Here is a 21,344-nt window from a genome sequence, read left to right as displayed (position 1 = left end):
TATTTCCAGATATTGGGAAATGTTGAGCCTTGATGTTATGGAATTCAATTTACGACTTGACATTTATCTGTTTCCTCTAATAACTCATGTAGTAGTACAGTTTATGTAGTTTAGGTAGTTAGTTGCTTAGTTAACCTATCCAATGTTTTAAGTGTAACCCAGCTGCCCGTTGTCCTCAGGGAGCCCGGTGGAGGTGTGCTGTGTGGGGTGATGAGGATCGGCCTGGTGGCTAAAGGGCTGCTCATCAAACAGGACATGGATCTGGAGCTGGTGCTGATGTGTAGAGAGAAACCCACTGATGCACTGCTGTGCACTGTCTGTGACAACCTGCCCCTGCAGATACAAGTAAGAGATATGAGAGAGACGAACGCACACAAACACACAAACACACAAACACGAAAATGAAAAGCAAAAACTTTGATAAATACAATTGTTTCCGGCCAAATTGACGGCAGGAAAAAACGATCCCTTTTTGGTTACTACATGATTCCATATTTGTTATTTCATAATATTTGATGTCTTCACTATTATTCTACAAGGTATATTTTCAAAGAAGTGTGGATCACCATTATTTGGACCGTATAGATTAATGAGCCAAATCTGTTTCACCATAATGAGATACAAGTTTCAAATCTATTTATTATAACATATGTTTGTAAACTTACCATTCAAAAGTATGATTGAGTGTCCATATAGCTTGATATTGATAGTTGATAATTGATAGTACCTTGATATTTGCATTGCTTCTAAGTCAACCTCAAATTGTTTACTGACAGCCCAGCTATCTTCGAGTAGACAAAATAATTATTTGTATTCGTTAATGGAAATATCACTCGATGTAATACATTTGGCCCTCGTGCTTATCAGTCTATGGATTCATTTGCTAAATGTAGTGGAATTTAATTGTGTGTATTTTCGTTAGTCGTCATGCATCTTATGTATCACTTGCTCACAGCGTACCTATTTTGAGGGGAATATCACTTGCCAGACGGCACACGAGCTGCTGCAGCTCCTCAATCAGCTCGTTGTTGCCGGAGTGAAACGTGGGCTTTTATAAGCTCCGTCATTGCGCAACAATTCTAAATGCAATTGCGTGTTTAAAAAAAAAATGTGTGACCTCTTTTTGTTTCTCAGCTGGTAATTGAAGCGCCTCTCCCATTCGCCATTCAGGTGCATAGGCAACGGTCGGCAGGCTACATCAGCGTGTCACCCATCATTTTGCAATGTGAGCTGGAAGCAGTATGCATCTACTTAAGTGATTTGCAACCTGAACTTTTTACTTCATATTGTGAGGCGCGTCTTTCTTACCTTGTTTTAAAGTAGCCTATTAAAAATCCGACCATAGAAATGCGCAGGCAATTATTTTATAAAGACTTCCTCGTATGCCATTGAAAACAGGATTTCTCTCCTGTTCTACTGGTTTTCAAATCAACTTTCTTTCGTTGTCCAGCAGCCGAAGGCACAATCCTAGTTATATTAGCTACATCTTTAGATTCTCCCACTTTTTACGTTTCTACCTGAGAGTTTCATCTGTCATGTATTTAACCGCTCGCATCAGGTGTGCTGTTTAGAATGGTGTTCTTCTGTGAATTGCATTTTGGCAAATGTTTGAAAATTATGTTTTATTACAGGAGTTGCATGTTCTGTTAAGATGAATTACCATAATTTAAATGTGATTTCTCTCATTCTAGATTGCACAGCGGGTGGATGCCCTAATGGGTTATATGCACCCAATGCAAATGAGTCCGGTAAATTTCTCAAATGGCCAGTAAATTAAAATCTTCCCGGTCACGTTGTCCGGCGCCAATTAAACCCTGACACACACACACACACACACACTGCTCTGTGCTATGGAACCCATTCATTCAGCAGTCTGTACTATATTGGACTCGTGTATTCTCCACCTGTAGATAGGAGACACTCGGTGCCTGTGCGCAGAAGGTCTGGCTAGATCGGGTTTTGTAACGCCGGACCAAAGTCAGTCCTTCTTACACCCCCCCCCCCAACCTCTCCTCATAGTGCAGTCGTCGTGGAGAGGGCAGCAACAGAACCCAGGAGACGAGAGGCTACGGTTCTATATATAATCTGCTACCATGTGTAATTAATATAGGACTGTCAACCAGGAGGTTTCCTAATTAGTCAAACACAGATATGGTAGCAGAGGTATTCACCCGTGCACGGATACACACACACGCATGTGGTCACGGCACGAGCACGCGCGCGTGCGCGGTGGCAACGGAAAACACAAACACATGCTTGCGTGAGCATACATCTAGTTCAATGGTTAACCTTAGCTACATGAACTGGTATACTCATAGGAAGTGTCACGGTATTCTTCCTAATCCTCAACACAATATTATTTTTATTTATTTATTTCACGTTATTTAACCAGGTAGGCCATTTGAGAACAAGTTCTCATTTACAACTGGCCAAGATAAAGCAAGATGCGCCCTGGCCAAGATAAAGAAAAGCAGTGTGACACAAACAACACAGACTTAAACATGGGATAAACAAATGTACAGTCAAAAACACAGTAGAACAATCTGTGTACAGTGTGTGCAAATGTAGTAAGATTAGGGAGGTAAGGCAATAAATAGGCCATAGTGGCGAAATAATTAGAATTTAGCAATTAAACACTGGAGTGATAGATAGTGCAGAAGATGAATGTGCAAGTATAGATACTGGCGTGCAAAGGAGCAAAAAAAAACAAAAAAACAATATGGGGATGAGGTAGTTGGGAGGGCTATTTACAGATTGGCTGTGTACAGGTACAGTGATCGGTAAGCTGCTCCGACAGCTTTATGCTTAAAGTTAGTGAGGGAGATATAAGACTCCAGCTTCAGTGATTTTTGCAATTTGTTCCAGTCATTGGCAGCAGAGAACTGGAAGGAAAGGCGGCCAAAGGCTTTGGGGATGACCAGTGAAATATACCTGCTGGAGCACGTGCTACGAGTGGGTGCTGCTATGGTGACTAGTGAGCTGTGATAAGGCGGGTCTTTACCTAGCAAAGACTTTTATAGATGATCTGGAGCCAGTGGGTTTGGTGCCGAATATGAAGCGAGGGCCAGCCAACGAGAGTATACAGGGCACAGTGGTGGGTAGTATATGGGGCTTTGGTGACAAAATGGATGGCACTGTGATAGACTACATCCAATTTGCTGAGTAGAGTGTTGGAGGCTATTTTGTAAATGACATCGCCGAAGTCAAGGATCGGTAGGATAGTCAGTTTTACGAGGGTATATTTGGCAGCATGAGTGAAGGATGCTTTGTTGTGAAATAGGAAGCTTATTCTGGATTTAATTTTGGATTGGACATGCTTAATGTAAGTCTGTAAGGAGAGTTTACAGTCTAACCAGACACCTAGGTATTTGTAGTTGTCCACGTATTCTAAGTCAGAACCGTTCAGAGTAGTGATGCTAGACTGGCGGGCATGTGTGGGCAGCGATCGGTTGAAGAGCATGCATTTAGTTTTACTTGCATTTAAGAGCAGTTGGAGGCCACTGAAGGAGTGTTGTATGGCATTGAAGCTCATCTGGAGGTTTGTTAACACAGCGTCCAAAGAAGGTCCAGATGTATACAGAAGGGTGTTGTCTGCATAGAGGTGGATCAGAGAATCACCAGCAGCAAGAGCAACATTATTGATGTATACAGAGAAAAGAGTCGGCCCGAGAATTGAACCCTGTGGCACCCCCTTCGAGACTGCCAGCGGTCCAGACAACATTTCGATTTGACACACTGAACTCTATCTGAGAAGTAGTTGGTGAACAAGGCAAGGCAGTCATTTGAGAAACCAAAGCTGTTGAGTCTTCCGATAAGAATGCGGTGATTGACAGAGTCGAAAGCCTTGGCCAGGTTGATGTAGAAGACTGCACGGTATTGTCTTTTATCGATGACGGTTATAATATCGTTTAGTACCTTGAGCGTGGCTGAGGTGCACCCATGACCCGCTCGGAAACCAGATTGCGTAGCGGAGAAGGTACGGAGGGATTCGAAATGGTTGGTGATCTGTTTGTTAATTTAAAGAGGCTGCGAATTTTTGCAGCTTTTTGTTAAAAATCGCGCAACATTTCAACGTCCTGCTACTCATGCCAGGAATATAGTATATGCATATGATTAGTATGTGTGGATAGAAAACACTCTGAAGTTTATAAAACTGGTTAAATCATGTCTGTGACTATAACAGAACGTGTTTAGCAGGAAAAATCCCAAGGAAAACTGTTCACAAAAAAAACCCAAAAAATATCCCTCCGCCAGTCTCTGTATTGTCTATGGCAAGGGAAAATAGATAGGGCCCAGATAATAGCTTAATCAGATAATAGCTTCTCATGCTTTCGCCGAAAAGCATTTTAAAAATCTGACATGTTGGCTAGATTCACAACGAGTGTAGCTTTAATTGAGTACCCTGCATGTGTGTTTTAATGAAAGTTTGAGTTGTATCGAGTACTATTAGTTGTCACTCTGAAATTTCCGCTGATGTTGATCCCTGTACAGGGACAGCAGCCGTAAAAGGTTTTAACTTGGCTTTCGAAGACCTTAGAAAGGCAGGGAAGGATAGATATAGGTCTGTAACAGTTTGGGTCAAGAGTGTCTCCCCCTTCGAAGAGGGGGATGACCGCGGCAGCTTTCCAATCTTTAGGGATCTCAGACGATACTAAAGAGAGGTTGAACAGGCTAGTAATATAGGGGTTGCAATAGAAAGAGAGGGTCCAGATTTGGGGCGGCAGGGTAGCCTAGTGGTTAGAGCGTTGTCGTGCGTTATCGTGGATTTATCGGTGGTGACAGTGTTTCCTAGCCTCAGTGCAGTGGGCAGCTGGGAGGAGGTGCGCTTATTCTCCATGGACTTTACAGTGTCCCAGAACTTTTTGGAGTTTGTGCTACAGGATGCAAATTTCTGTTTGAAAAAGCTAGCCTTTGTTTCCTGACTGCCTGTGTATATATGGCCTCATATAGCTTGGTGTAGAGTTCATAGTATACCCATAGCAACATTTTCTTGGCCTTGGTTTAAATTGAGGCCTACATTTCCATGTTAGCACATGCTCATAGCCATATCAGAGATACATTTTGGCTTGTTTTCCCATATGTCAGTGGACTCAAATCAAATCAAATGTATTTATATAGCCCTTCGTACATCAGCTGATATCTCAAAGTGCTGTACAGAAACCCAGCCTAAAACCCCAAACAGCAAGCAATGCAGGTGTAGAAGCACGGTGGCTAGGAAAAACTCCCTAGAAAGGCCAAAACCTAGGAAGAAACCTAGAGAGGAACCAGGCTATGTGGGGTGACCAGTCCTCTTCTGGCTGTGCCGGGTGGAGATTATAACAGAACATGGTCAAGATGTTCAAATGTTCATAAATGACCAGCATGGTCGAATAATAATAAGGCAGAACAGTTGAAACTGGAGCAGCAGCACAGTCAGGTGGACTGGGGACAGCAAGAAGTCATCATGTCAGGTATTCCTGGGGCATGGTCCTAGGGCTCAGGTCCTCCGAGAGAGAGAAAGAAAAAGAGAATTAGAGAGAGCATATGTGGGATGGCCGGTCCTCTTCTGGCTGTGCCGGGTGGAGATTATAACAGAACATGGTCAAGATGTTCAAATGTTCATAAATGACCAGCATGGTCGAATAATAATAAGGCAGAACAGTTGAAACTGGAGCAGCAGCACGGCCAGGTGGTCTGGTGACAGCAAGGAGTCATCATGTCAGGTAGTCCTGGGGCATGGTCCTAGGGCTCAGGTCCTCCGAGAGAGAGAAAGAGAGAAGGAGAGAATTAGAGAACGCACACTTAGATTCACACAGGACACCGAATAGGACAGGAGAAGTACTCCAGATATAACAAACTGACCCTAGCCCCCCGACACATAAACTACTGCAGCATAAATACTGGAGGCTGAGACAGGAGGGGTCAGGAGACACTGTGGCCCCATCCGAGGACACCCCCGGACAGGGCCAAACAGGAAGGATATAACCCCACCCACTTTGCCAAAGCACAGCCCCCACACCACTAGAGGGATATCTTCAACCACCAACTTACCATCCTGAGACAAGGCTGAGTATAGCCCACAAAGACCTCCGCCACGGCCCAACCCAAGGGGGGGGGGGGGGGGGGGGGGCGCCAACCCAGACAGGATGACCACATCAGTGACTCAACCCACTCAGGTGACGCACCCCCTCCAGGGACGGCATGAGAGAGCCCCAGTAAGCCACTGACTCAGCCCCTGTAATAGGGTTAGAGGCAGAGAATCCCAGTGGAAAGAGGGGAACCGGCCAGGCAGAGACAGCAAGGGCGGTTCGTTGCTCCAGAGCCTTTCCGTTCACCCTCCCACTCCTGGGCCAGACTACACTCAATCATATGACCCACTGAAAAGATGAGTCTTCAGTAGAGACTTAAAGGTTGAGACCGAGTTTGCGTCTCTGACATGGGTAGGCAGACCGTTCCATAAAAATGGAGCTCTATAGGAGAAAGCCCTGCCTCCAGCTGTTTGCTTAGAAATTCTAGGGACAATTAGGAGGCCTGCGTCTTGTGACCGTAGCGTACGTGTAGGTATGTACGGCAGGACCAAATCAGAGAGATAGGTAGGAGCAAGCCCATGTAATGCTTTGTAGGTTAGCAGTAAAACCTTGAAATCAGCCCTTGCTTTGACAGGAAGCCAGTGTAGAGAGGCTAGCACTGGAGTAATATGATCAAATTTGTTGGTTCTAGTCAGGATTCTAGCAGCCGTATTTAGCACTAACTGAAGTTTATTTAGTGCTTTATCCGGGTAGCGGGAAAGTAGAGCATTGCAGTAGTCTAACCTAGAAGCGACAAAAGCATGGATTAATTTTTCTGCATCATTTTTGGACAGAAAGTTTCTGATTTTTGCAATGTTACGTAGATGGAAAAAAGCTGTCCTTGAAATGGTCTTGATATGTTCTTCAAAAGAGAGATCAGGGTCCAGAGTAACGCCGAGGTCCTTCACAGTTTTATTTGAGACGACTGTACAACCATTAAGATTAATTGTCAGATTCAACAGAAGATCTCTTTGTTTCTTGGGACCTAGAACAAGCATCTCTGTTTTGTCCGAGTTTAAAAGTAGAAAGTTTGCAGCCATCCATTTCCTTATGTCTGAAACACATTCTTCTAGCAAGGGCAATTTTGGGGCTTCACCATGTTTCATTGAAATGTACAGCTGTGTGTCATCCGCATAGCAGTGAAAGTTAACATTATGTTTTCGAATAACATCCCCAAGAGGTAAAATATATAGTGAAAACAATAGTGGTCCTAAAACGGAACCTTGAGGAACACCGAAATTTACAGTTGATTTGTCAGAGGACAAACCATTCACAGAGACAAACTGATATCTTTCCGACAGATAAGATCTAAACCAGGCCAGAACTTGTCCATGTAGACCAATTTGGGTTTCCAATCTCTCCAAAAGAATGTGGTGATCGATGGTATCAAAAGCAGCACTAAGGTCTAGGAGCACGAGGACAGATGCAGAGCCTCGGTCCGATGCCATTCAAATGTAATTTACCACCTTCACAAGTGCCGTCTCAGTGCTATGATGGGGTCTAAAACCAGACTGAAGCATTTCGTATACATTGTTTGTCTTCAGGAAGGCAGTGAGTTGTTGCGCAACAGCCTTTTCTAAAATTTTTGAGAGGAATGGAAGATTCGATATAGGCCGATAGTTTTTTATATTTTCTGGGTCAAGGTTTGGCTTTTTCAAGAGAGGCTTTATTACTGCCACTTTTAGTGAGTTTGGTACACATCCGGTGGATAGAGAGCCGTTTATTATGTTCAACATAGGAGGGCCAAGCACAGAAAGCAGCTCTTTCAGTCGTTTAGTTGGAATAGGGTCCAGTATGCAGCTTGAAGGTTTAGAGGCCATGATTATTTTCATCATTGTGTCAAGAGATATAGTACTAAAACACTTGAACGTCTCTCTTGATCCTAGGTCCTGGCAGAGTTGTGCAGACTCAGGACAACTGAGCTTTGAAGGAATACGCAGATTTAAGGAGGAGTCCGAAATTTGCTTTCTAATAATCATAATCTTTTCCTCAAAGAAGTTCATGAATTTATCACTGCTAAAGTGAAAGTCATCCTCTCTTGGGGAATGCTGCTTTTTAGTTAGCTTTGCGACAGTATCAAAAAGGAATTTCGGATTGTTCTTATTTTCCTCAATTAAGTTAGAAAAATAGGATGATCGAGCAGCAGTAAGGGCTCTTCGGTACTGCACAGTACTGTCTTTCCAAGCTAGTCAGAAGACTTCCAGTTTGGTGTGGCGCCATTTCCGTTCCAATTTTCTGGAAGCTTGCTTCAGAGCTCGGGTATTTTCTGTGTTTTCTGTTTTTAGGGGTGCAACTGCATCTAGGGTATTGCGCAAGGTTAAATTGAGTTCCTCAGTTAGGTGGTTAACTGATTTTTGTCCTCTGGCGTCCTTGGGTAGACAGAGGGAATCTGGAAGGACATCAAGGAATCTTTGTGTTGTCTGTGAATTTATAGCACGACTTTTGATGATCCTTGGTTGGGGTCTGAGCAGATTATTTGTTGCAATTGCAAACGTAATAAAATGGTGGTCCGATAGTCCAGGATTATGAGGAAAAACATTAAGATCCACAACATTTATTCCATGGGACAAAACTAGGTCCAGCGTATGACTGTGACAGTGAGTGGGTCCAGAGACATGTTGGACAAAACCCACTGAGTCGATGATGGCTCCGAAAGCCTTTTGGAGTGGGTCTGTGGACTTTTCCATGTGAATATTAAAGTCACCAAAGATTAGAATATTATCCGCTATGACTACAAGGTCCGATAGGAATTCAGGGAACTGTATATGGAACGCTGTATATGGCCAAGGAGGTTTGTAAACAGTAGCTATAAAAAGTGATTGAGTAGGCTGCATAGATTTCATGACTAGAAGCTCAAAAGACGAAAACGTCATTTTTTTTTTTGTAAATTGAAATTTGCTATCGTAAATGTTAGCAACACCTCCGCCTTTGCGGGATGCACGGGGGATATGGTCACTAGTGTAGCCAGGAGGTGAGGCCTCATTTAACACAGTAAATTCATCAGGCTTAAGCCATGTTTCAGCCAGGCCAATCACATCAAGATTATGATCAGTGATTAGTTCATTGACTATAATTGCCTTTGAAGTGAGGGATCTAACATTAAGTAGCCATATTTTGAGATGTGAGGTATCCTGATCTCTTTCAATAATGACAGGAATGGAGGTGGTCTTTATCCTAGTGAGATTGCTAAGGCGAACACCGCCATGTTTAGTTTTGCCCAACCTAGGTCGAGGCACAGACACGGTCTCAATGGTGATAGCTGAGCTGACTACACTGACTGTGCTAGTGGCAGACTCCACTATGCTGGCAGGCTGGCTAACAGCCTGCTGCCTGGCCTGCAACCTATTTTATTGTGGAGCTAGAGGAGTTAGAGCCCTGTCTATGTTGGTAGATAAAATGAGAGCACCCCTCCAGCTAGGATGGAGTCCGTCACTCCTCAGCAGGTCAGGCTTGGTCCTGTTTGTGGGTGAGTCCCAGAAAGAGGGCCAATTATCTACAAATTCTATCTTTTGGGAGGGGCAGAAAACAGTTTTCAACCAGCGATTGAGTTGTGAGACTCTGCTGTAGAGCTCATCACTCCCCCTAACTGGGAGGGGGCCAGAGACAATTACTCAATGCCGACACATCTTTCTAGCTGATTTACACGCAGAAGCTATGTTGTGCTTGGTGATATCTGACTGTTTCATCGTAACATCGTTGGTGCCGACGTGGATAACAATATCTCTATACTCTCTACACTCGCCAGTTTTAGCTTTAGCCAGCACCATCTTCAGATTAGCCTTAACGTCGGTAGCCCTGCCCCCCGGTAAACAGTGTATGATCGCTGGATGATTCGTTTTAAGTCTAATACTGCGGGTAATGGAGTCGCCAATGACTAGAGTTTTCAATTTGTCAGAGCTAATGGTGGGAAGCTTCGGCGTCTCAGACCCCGTAACGGGAGGAGTAGAGACCAGAGAAGACTCGGCCTCTGACTCCGACCCGCTGCTTAACCTGTTGCGACGACCAAACCCGGATCCGGGATTCTATTTATAGACCTAAGCTCATTACCATAACGCAACGTTAACTATTCATGAAAATCGCAAATGAAATGAAATAAATATGCTAGCTCTCAAGCTTAGCCTTTTGTTAACAACACTGTCATCTCAGATTTTCAAAATATGCTTTTCAACCATAGGAAAACAATCATTTGTGTAACAGTAGCTAGCTAGCGTAGCATTTAGCGTTAGCATTAGCGTTAGCATTAGCGTTAGCATTTAGCAGGCAACTATCACAAAAACAAGTAAAGCCTTCAAATAAAATAACTTACCTTTGAAGAACTTCTGATGTTTTCAATGAGGAGACTCTCAGTTAGATAGCAGATGCTACGTTTTTCCAAAAAGATTCTTTGTGTATTAGAAATAGCTCCGTTTTGTACATCACATTTGGCTACCAAAAAAAAAAAAAAAAAAAAAAAAAAAAACGAAAATTCAGCCCTCAAAACGCGAACTTTTTTCCAAATTAACTCCATAATATTGACTGAAACATGGCAAACGTGGTTTAGAATCAATCCTCAAGGTGTTTTTCCACATATCTCTTCAATGATATATCCTTCGTGGAAGCCTGGTTTCTCCTTGCTCTCAAATGGAAAAATAATTGCACCTGGCTTTACGCTCCAATTTCGACGCAGGGACACCAGGCGGACACTTGGAAAATGTAGTCTCTTATGGTCAATCTTCCAATGATATGCCTACAAATACGTCACAATGCTGCTAACACTTTGGGGGAACGACAGAAAGTGTAGGCTCATTCCTTGCGCAATCACAGCCATATAAGGAGACAATGGAAAACAGAGCTTCAGAAATTCTGCTCATTTCCTGGTTGAGGCATCATCTTGGTTTCGCCTGTAGAATGAGTTCTGGGGCACTTACAGACAATATCTTTGCAGATTCTGAAACTTCAGAGTGTTTTCTTTCAAAAACTGTCAAGAATATGCATAGTCGAGCATCTTTTCGTGACAAAATATCGCGCTTAAAACGGGAACGTTTTTTATCCAAAAATGAAATAGCGCCCCTAGAGATCAAAGAGGTTAATGGGGAAAACCAGTTGAAAGTTTCTGTCGGCTGAATGAGCGACACCGGTTGAGCGTTCCTACAGCATTTCCTTCCAGAAACCGTGAGAAAGTTGTCCGGCTGCGGGGACTGTGCCAGGGGATTTATACTACTATCTGTACTTACTGGTGGCACAGACGCTGTTTCATCCTTTCCTACACTGAAATTACCCTTGCCTAGTGATTGCGTCTGAAGCTGGGCTTGTAGCACAGCTATCCTCGCCGTAAGGCGAGTACAGCGACTGCAATTAGAAGGCATCATGTTAATGTTACTACTTAGCTTCGGCTGTTGGAGGTCCTGACGAACCGTGTCCAGATAAAGCGTCCGGAGTGAAAAAGTTGAGGAGGAAAAAACAAAAATATAAACGGTAATTAAAAAGTAAAAACCGTAAATTTGTCAGGTAGCAAAACAGGTTGGCAACAAAACGCACAGCAAATCGAAAACAAGTCTGCAAGTCGTGACCGGAAATTACGTGTCATTGTTGTGAATGTTGTGTGAAACTTGTGGGACATTTATGGTTCTGTCTTTTTACCCCAAGCCCTTTCCCATCTCCTCTCTCCCCCTCTTCCATGGCCCCCTCTCCCTCCCTCTCTTCTCTTGCCGGCCCCCTCCATGTTAAATAGCCGGTCAGAGAGGCATCCAGTGTCATGAGTGGGAGTCAGCATCCCAGTGCTTTAGATCACATTGTAATGGATTGCAGATTGGTCCTGTGTGGCTCGCTGCACAGTTAAACAGCCAACACACTAGCTATGTATCCTTGAGGTTGTGTGTGTGTTTTTTTATGTAGCTTTGGTAGTGTATTTGTGTGTGTCTTTATGTCTGTGTGCGGGTTTATGACTCTTTGTGTGTTTGTGTGTGTGTATCAGTGTGTATGGCTGTCTGAGTGCTGCTGACACTCTAAAATTCATCATCTGATCTTAAGCCGGATCACTGGGGCCAGAGGTAATTGATTTCCCTTGTATGAGAGGAGAATTAATAAAAAGGACTAACACACACACACACACACACACACACACACACACACACACACACACACACACATCGTAATTGTGTGTGTGTGTGTGTGTGTGGGAAGAATGCATAAAAAGGACATGCACATTGTAATTGTGTGGCTGGCATTAATACAAGGGATTATAGCGACAGAACTAGCTTTCAGCCTCTACATCAAACAATGTTGTTTTCAATCAGGGCCCTTTTTTCTTTCTTTCTTTTTATTCTCCCCCTCGCTCTCTCTTCTCATAATCTGCTTTGTAAATGCATTGTCTGTGTGTGTGTGTGTGTGTGTGTAATGCACTGTTGGTGATTTGGCTTGCTCTTAACGGCTTGCACAGCCTGGACTGAGACCAGCTGAGATTGTCATGACCCAAGCCATGGGTCAAGTGCAGTTTGTCCTGGCTGTGACCTTTAACCCTTGACCTCTAACGCCTGCTGTTATTGACCTCTGACCCCTAACAGAAGTTAACCGAAGACAAGTATGAGGTGCAACGCTGTGTGCCAGAGGCAGCCATCTTGGTGTGTAGTACGACAGAGCCAAAACTCACCCTGAAGGTCACCCTCACCTCCCCGCAGATGAGAGAGGACAGCGACACGGACGAACAAGGTACCACAATCACATCTGTTTCACTGTTGTTTTTGTGTTTATGTGTGTCTTTTTCTCTTCCAACGGAGGTAGTGAAATGGGGTTAAGGGGGAAATAAAATGAGTTGGTCTTTACATGGACATAGAGGGGGGAGGTATTGAGGTGTGTAGGTTTGCATACGCATGTTTGTGCGCACATCTGTGTGTATGATTTATGCTACTGCAGAGAGCAGCAGCACTAGTGTTGTTAGCAGGACTCCACTGGGACACAGTAAGCTTTGAAAATATATCCATGGCCCTCTCCCAAAGCTACGCCCATATTCCAATCCTCCTGCCTTGGGGAGACAATACATGGATAAGACAAGATGCCATATTCCCTCGACACTAACTCTTCATCAAACTTGCGCACGGTGTGCACGTATAGTGCCTTGCAAAAGTATTCATCCCGCTTGGTGTTTTTCCTATTTTGTTGCATTACAACCTGTAATTTAAATACATTTTTATTTGTATTTCATGTAGTGGACATACACAAAATAGTCCAAATTGGGGAAGTGAAATGAAAAATAAAAAATAAAAATACGGAAAAGTGGTGCGTGCATATGTATTCACCCCCTTTGCTATGAAGCCCCTAAATAAGATCTGGTGCAACCAATTACCTTCAGAAGTCACATAATTAGTTAAATAAAGTCCACCTGTGTGCGATCTAAGTGTCACATGATCTCAGCATATTTACACCTGTTTCCAAAAGGCCCCAGCGTCTGCAACACTACTAAGCAAGTGGCATCACCAAGCAAGTGACACCATGAAGACCAAGGAGCTCTCCAAACAGGTCAGGGACAAAGTTGTGGAGAAGTACAGATCAGGGTTGGGTTATAAAAAAAATATCAAACACTTTGAACATCCCACAGAGCACCATTAAAACATGGAAAGAATATGGCAGCACAGCAAACCTGCCAAGAGAGGGCCGTCCACCAAAACTCACAGACCAGGCAAGGAGGGCATTAATCAGAGAGGCAACAAAGAGACCAAAGATAACTCTGAAGGAGCTACAAAGGTCCACAGTATCTGTCTATAGGACCACTTTAAGCCGTACATTCCACAGAGCTGGGCTTTATGGAAGAGACTCCCCAAACATATGGAAGAAGGAACTCTGGTCAGAGGAGACTAAAATGTAGCTTTTTGGCCATCAAGGAAAACACTATGTCTGGCGCAAACCCTACACCACTCATCACCCCGAGAACACCATCCCCACATTGAAGCATGGTGGTGGCAGCATCATGCTGTGTGGATGTTTTTCATCAGCAAGGACTGGGAAACTGGTCAGAATTGAAGGAGTGATGGATGCGCTAAATACAGGAAATTCTTGAGGGAAACTGTTTCAGTCTTCCAGAGATTTGAGACTGGGAAGGAGGTTCACCTTCCAGCAGGACAATGACCCTATGCATACTGCTAAAGCAACACATGAGTGGTTTAAGGGGAAACATTTAAATGTCTTTGAATGGCCTAGTCAAAGCCCAGACCTCAATCCAATTGAGAATCTGTGGTATGACTTAAAGATTGCTGTACACCAGTGGCACCCATCCAACTTGAAGGAGCTGTAGCAGTTTTGCCTTGAAGAATGGGCAACAATCCTAGTGGCTAGATGTGCCAAGCTTATAGAGACATACCCCAAGACACTTGCAGCTGTAATTTCTGCAAAAGGTGGCTCTACAAAGTATTGACTTTGGGGGGTCAATAGTTATGCACGCTCAAGTTGAATTTTTTTTGTTTGTTATTTCTTATCAAATCACATACACATGGTTAGCAAATGTTAATGCGGGTGTAGCGAAATGCTTGAGCTCCTAGTTGCGACCATGCAGTAATATCTAACAAGTAATCTAACCTAACAATTTCACAACAACTACCTTATACACACAAGTGTAAAGGAATGAATAAGAATATGTACATAAAAATATATGAATGAGCGATGGCCGAACGGCATAGGCAAGATGCAGTAGATCTTGCCTATGCTGTTCGGCAATCGCTCATTCATATATTTTTGTTTCACAATGAAAATTATTTTGCATCTTGAAAGTGGTAGGCATGTTGTGCAAATCAAATGATACAAACCTTCCCAAAAAACGTTTTTTATTCCAGGTTGTAAGGCTACAAAATAGGAAAAATGCCAAGGTGGGGAATTCTTTCGCAAGCCACTGTACACACACACACACACACGCACGTGTAACAGTATAACTTTAAACCGTCCCCTCGCTCGAACCAGGGACCCTCTGCACACATCAACAACAGTCACCCACGAAGCATCGTTACCCATCACTCCACAAAAGCCGCGGCCCTTGCAGAGCAAGGGGAACTACTACTTCAAGGTCTTAGAGCAAGTGACGTCACCGATTGAAACGCTATTTAGCTCGCATCACCGCTAACTAAGCTAGCCGTTTCACATCCGTTACACACGCACACACAGACCACTCTGTAACATAAAGTCATTTATCCAGCAGTCTGGGCCATATTAGTCACAAATCTGTAATGACGTGCTTTCCTAAAAGCCAGAAGAAAAGTGGTAAACATAGTCGCGGTCATAGTGATTCTTCACCCTACTATGCTGCCTCAGCAGCCCTGTAGCATGTATCATGGTCAACACCAACACTCTACATTTGACCCATGGGCCTCTCTTGACTAACCAAACAGCCAGAGGACTGGGAGAAGGAAAATCGAATCAAATTTGATTTGTCACATGCACCGAATACAACACCGTGAAATGCTTACTTTACAAGCCCTTAACCAACAATGCAGGTCAAGGAATGGAGTTGATCAAATATTTACTAAATAAACGAAAGTTTACACAATTTTATCAATCAAAAAGTAACACAATAAATGTACATAAGAATAACGAGGCGAAATACAGGGTGTACCGGTACTGAGTCAATGTGCAGGGGTACAGGATAGTTGAGGTAATTTGTAAAGTGACTATGCATAGATAATAAACAGCAAGTAGCAGCAGTGTAAAAACAAAGGGGGGGGGCTATGTAGATAGTCCAGGTGGCCATTTGATTAGTTGTTCAGCAGTCGTATGGCTTGGGGGTAGAAGCTGTTAAAAAGCCTTTTGGTTCTAGACGTGGCGCCCCGGTACCGCTTGCCCGTGCGATAGCAGAGAGAACAGTCTATGACTTGGGTGACTGGAGTCTTTGACAATTTTTGGGGGTGCTGGGACAGGGAGCCGGGACAGGGCAGAGTCGGAGCCCCACCCTAGAATACACATGTTCTCTCTGCAGATAAGACACCACCGTCTATCTTTCTACCACTTTCCTCTGTCTATCTTCTCTCCCTGTCTGTTTAACGGTCTATTTTCCCCGGGTCCTCACTAACCCTTGACTGAGTAAGATGAGGTTCGCGTGAGACCAAAGAAACCATACAGAAAAGGCCGGGGTGAAAATAACACAGATCTGATCGACACCCAGCCACCACATTCCTTTCTTTCTCATCATCACATTCTCCATCTCTTTCACATACCTGGGTAGTTTGTCACTTTGAGACTGTTCACTGTAAAGTGATGTTGTGAGAGCCGAAACATTGCTAAACAACATCCCTCAAAAGGGGTTATAAAATGGCAGTCGTTCCTGTCCTATCTCTCCTCCTCTGTCGGTGGTAGCCTACTGGTGGGGGGAGTGTGGCGTGTTGGTGTAATTGGGAAGAGGATATGGGCGTGAGGTAGGGGTTTGCGTCCCAAATCACACTCGAATCCCTATGGGCCCTGGTCAAAAGTAGTGCACTATATAGGGAATAGGGTGCTGTTTGGAACACAGCGAGGGAGGGAGAGGGAGACATCTAGACCCCGACAAAATCAATAGCGGAGGCAGGAACGCACCCATCCATCGTGGTGCTGGTCCAGCTTGCTCGACAGTAAGGTCTGAGTGAGAGATGAGAGATGACACGGGGGCGGCTGTAGATCAAGGGGAACTATCCCTCCCCCCGTACCGGTTGTATTTCCGGCGAGAGACGAGCGGGTCAAGGGCCCTGTCGCAGTGAGGAACGGCTCAGTGTCCCACAGCAACTCGCTGGCAACAGGAACTCATCACAGCAATTGGTATGAACCCAGGCTAGGTGTCTGTCTGTAAACAGTGTGTCTGTACACAGTCTGTACAGTACACAGCTTAAAGAACAAGGCCGTCTCCAGAGTCTAGTACCGTTGCATTACAAGATGAGGCACGACACTCTCTCCATTCGAATTAGCGATTAAACAAAGTGCAGTGTTTTGGTCTCAGCAGACCTTCGTTCGACATGTATCTACGGGTGTGATATCGCCCGCTGTGCCTTGCCTGGATGGTCATTTGTACGAGCCCAACATCAGTCCCAGTGGTGTCCGTACTCCGCTAAAAGAGCGTGGCCATTTCAAAAGTGGAATATTGCCCACTCTGGATGGCACGCCGCGTTGAGAGCCACTCCATTTCAATAGATACCGAGGCTGTATATATTCCTTTAAGATCGATAGGCAATGCTTTATGTATCCTATTAGGCAGCGTCTTATGGAACCTATTACGGTGCAGAATGTATCCATTTCAAGTTTCAATAAGTGCTCTTTCTGACACCGCTTTCTGACCCGTAATGGAATTATAAATTATACTACTGCTCTCTTATTTTGTGTTCAGATCAATGTATAGATTTCACAATTGTGCCGTAATGTAATTCATAATCAATCATTCATGTGAAGGAGGTTCGTGATTTATTTTGAACCAGATGAGATGCTGCAAAACAAACCTTGAATTTGTTTGCGCTTCCTGTTGGATAAACCGGTATTTGTCAGTGTCGGTTGGAGTACTGAAAGTCAGTATCAAAGAGCCATTCATAACCTCAGCCAGAGCTCGTTGTGTAGCTGAGTCGGGTGGTCTGACGGAGGAGAGATGATGTGAGAGAGAGAGAGAGAGAGAGAGAGGGTTAGAGAGAGATTTGGGGGAGAGGGAAGGATAAGAGAGGAATGAGTGAAATGAACCTGTGTAATGCCTTGAGTGGCCCCATATAGCGATGCTAAATTATTGTCCTCAATCCACACCGAGGGTAGAGGAGCTGGTGCAGTAGCTGTGTAGCTGAGAGTGTTGGAATGGTTGAATGGCGGGAGAGATAACCGATACGGGATAGAAAAATAACAGGCTACTTTATTCATCCATACGAGTCGCCTTGTTTTTCCCTGCTCCATACTCAGTGTACTAAAGCTGGTACAGTACCTGGGGGTGCTGTATGATAAGTAGCAGGACAAATGCTGCTGATGTTATGATTAGCTTTAGGTCTGTTTTTATCTTCTCTGCACTCGTCTAGCTATGGGCCAGTTTCTCTGGGACATTGAGTACAGAATGTGCTGCGGCTATTTCGCCTGCTCTCTGCTTCATGGAGGCATTGTAATAATCCACTCCAGAAGCAGCTGGGCACAGACACAAACACAAACACACACACACACACACACACACACAAGGATTCCCATTGCTGACCTGCTGCTTCAAATCAAATCAAATTGTGTTAGTCACATGCGTCGAAGGCAACAGTGAAATGCTTACTTACAATGCAGTTGAAACAATATGAATAAGAAATAAAAGGAACAAGTAATTAAAAGAGCAGCAGTAAAATAACAATAGCGAGACCATATACAGGGGGTACCGGTACAGAGTCGATGTGCAGTGCCACTGGTTAGTCGAGGTAATTGAGGTAATATGTGCAAGTTATTAAAGTGACTATGCATAGATAATACAGTGGCTTGCGAAAGTATTCACCCCCTTGGCATTTTTCCTAAATTGTTGCCTTACAACCTGGAATTAAAATGGATTTTTGAGGGGTTTGTATCATTTGATTTACACAATGTGACTACCACTTTGAAGATGCAAAATATTTTTGGGTGGGTGAAACAAACAAGAAATAAGACAAAAAAATTGAAAACTTGAGCGTGCATAACTATTCATCCCCCCAAAGTCAATACTTTGTAGAGCCACCTTTTGTAGAAATTACAGCTGCAAGTCTATTGGGGTGTCTCTATAAGCTTGGCACATCTAGCCACTGGGATTGTTGCCCATTCTTCAAGGCAAAACTGCTACAGCTCCTTCAAATTGGATTGGTTCCACTGGTGTACAGCAATCTTTAAGTCATACCACAGATTTTCAATTGGATTGAGTTCTGGGCTTTGACTAGGCCATTCCAAGACATTTAAATGTTTCCCCTTAAACCACACGAGTGCTGCTTCAGCAGTATGCTTAGGGTCATTGTCCTGCTGGAAGGTGAACCTCCGTCACAGTCTCAAATCTCTGGAAGACTGAAACAGTTTCCCTCAAGAATTTCCCTGTATTTAGCGCCATCCATCATGCTGCCACCACCATGCTTCACTGTGGGATGGTGTTCTCGGGGTGATGAGAGGTGTTGGGTTTGCACCAGACATAGCGTTTTCCTTGATGGCCAAAAAGCTAAATTTTAGTCTCATCTAACCAGAGTTCCTTCTTCCATATGTTTGGGGAGTCTCCCACATGCCTTTTGGCAAACACCAAACGTGTTTGCTTATTTTTTTCTTTAAGCAATGGCTTTTTTCTGGCCACTCTTCCGTAAAGCCCAACTCTACGGAGTGTACGGCTTAAAATGGTCCTATAGACAGATACTCCAATCTCCGCTGTGGACGTTTGCAGCTCCTTCAGGCTTATCTTTGGTCTCTTTGTTGCCTCTCTGATTACTGCCCTCCTTGCCTGGTCTGTGAGTTTTGATGGGCGGCCCTCTCTTGGCAGGTTTGTTGTGGTGCCACATTCTTTCAATTTTTTAATATTGGATTTAATGGTGCTCTGTGGGATGTTCAAAGTTTTGGATATTATTTTATAACCCAACCCTGATCTGTACTTCTCCACAACTTTGTCCCTGACCTGTTTGGAGAGCTCCTTGGTCTTCATGGTGCCACTTGCTTGGTGATTCCCCTTGCTTAGTAGTGTTGCAGACTCTGGGGCCTTTCGGGAACAGGTGTAAATATGCTGAGATCATGTGACACTTAGATCGCACACTGGTGGACTTTATTCAACTAATTATGTGACTTCTGAAGGTAATTGGTTGCACCATATCTTATTTAAGGGCTTCATAGCAAAGTGGGTGAATACATATGCACGCACCACTTTTGGAAAAAACGTTATTTTTTTCATTTCACTTCACCAATTTGGACTATATTGTGTATGTCCCTTACATGAAATCCAAATAAAAATGTATTTAAATTACAGGTTGTAATGCAACAAAATAGGAAAAACGCCAAGGGGGATGAATACTTTGCAAGGCACTGTAACAGAGAGTAGTAGTGGCGTAAAAGAGGGGGTGGGGGGGGCAATGCAAATAGTCTGGGTAGCCATTTGATTAGATGTTCAGGAGTCTCATGGCTTGGGGGTAGAAGCTGTTTAGAAGCCTCTTGGACCTAGACTTGGCGCTCCGGTACCACTTGCCGTGCTGTAGCAGAGAGAACAGTCTGTGACTAGGGTGGCTGGAGTCTTTGACAAGTTTTAGGGCCTTCCTCTGACACCGCCTGATATAGAGGTCCTGGATGGCAGGAAGCTTGGCCCCAGGGATGTACTGGGCTGTACACACTACCCTCTGTAGTGCCTTGCGGTCGGAGGCTGGGCAGTTGCCATACCAGGCAGTGATGCAACCATGCTTGAGTGCATGAAGAGGAATGGAGTGGAATTTACTAATGTGCTCATTGTAATGAGATATTCTGAAATAACAATGTAAGATACATATTTTTGTCTTATCACAATGTAAGATACGTGCTTTTGTCTTATCATAATAACCCTAGCTTTGCCTGGCATCCTAGACACATTTTTTCTGATCATATATATAGATGTCCAGGAAATATGGGTGTCAGGATAAAAATGAAAATGATTGAGAATATTTATTTGACTTTGTTCTGGAAATGTGGATGGCTCTTCTAAGATACTTGAGCAGGAATGGAAGTTCTAACTATCTGAACAACTCCTCAGCCAATCGTTCGCTGTACTCCTGACAGAACTTTGCCGTGGTCAACGTGTGTGTCCCTCTGTCGCGTGTGTGTGTTTCCCAATTCCAAATGGACCCCTATTGCAGAGACGTAAGCGATATGCTGAAAACGTACACTTGCCTACACCTCTCCAACCCTCCGAGATCAAATGTCTTGGAGGTATGGGCTATGGTTCCATTTGATATTAGGAATGTATGTGTCTGGGAGTGTTTGGGATCGACTATATTGCACTCAGCGACCACAGACTGACTGACTTCTACAATGAGTGGTCAGTCAAAGAGTAGTCCGTCAGTAGTGGATATACAGTCCATCTCAAACACACACTTCGGTGTGTGTGTGTTCTACTTTATACTATATATATATATATCCCATTCTTATTTCACCAGTGGAGGGTGTTGAGCTGACAGACCCGGCAGACATGCTGGACAGGCACAGATGCCTGGTGGCCCTGGCGGCTCTGCGACATGCCAAATGGTTCCAGGTTGGCTCTCAGTTCTACTTCACCTCTCCATTGTCATTGTAGCCTTATGATCACGTGAAAATGAATGAATGAATGAATCAAATCACTTAATAAAAATACAGAATTGATTTGAAACGGCAGCTATCTGCCAACTATAATTGAAAACATTCATATGATTT

The 21,344-nt window shown here is 43.9% G+C and overlaps 1 protein-coding gene across 7 annotated transcripts in view; it reads left to right on the top strand.

Moving 5' to 3' along the window:
* LOC139408906 (spermatid perinuclear RNA-binding protein-like) overlaps nucleotides 1–21,344 on the top strand; it is a 148,460-nt gene that overhangs the window by 78,200 nt on the left and 48,916 nt on the right. For all 7 annotated transcript variants that reach the window (XR_011634332.1, XR_011634331.1, XM_071153356.1 and 4 more), the window contains 3 exons: nucleotides 180–345; nucleotides 12,590–12,734; nucleotides 21,092–21,186. Coding sequence is in view for 5 of the 7 variants with exons in the window: in XM_071153356.1 (XP_071009457.1) it covers nucleotides 180–345; nucleotides 12,590–12,734; nucleotides 21,092–21,186 (406 nt within the window). In the remaining 2 variants the exon portion in view is untranslated. The remainder of the gene's footprint in view (nucleotides 1–179; nucleotides 346–12,589; nucleotides 12,735–21,091; nucleotides 21,187–21,344) is intronic.

The sequence above is a fragment of the Oncorhynchus clarkii genome, chromosome 5 (assembly GCF_045791955.1).
Source record: "Oncorhynchus clarkii lewisi isolate Uvic-CL-2024 chromosome 5, UVic_Ocla_1.0, whole genome shotgun sequence".
In the NCBI taxonomy this organism is placed as follows: Eukaryota; Metazoa; Chordata; class Actinopteri; order Salmoniformes; family Salmonidae; genus Oncorhynchus; species Oncorhynchus clarkii.
Note: the sequence above shows the minus strand (reverse complement) of the source record. Positions and strands in the feature narration are given on the sequence as shown.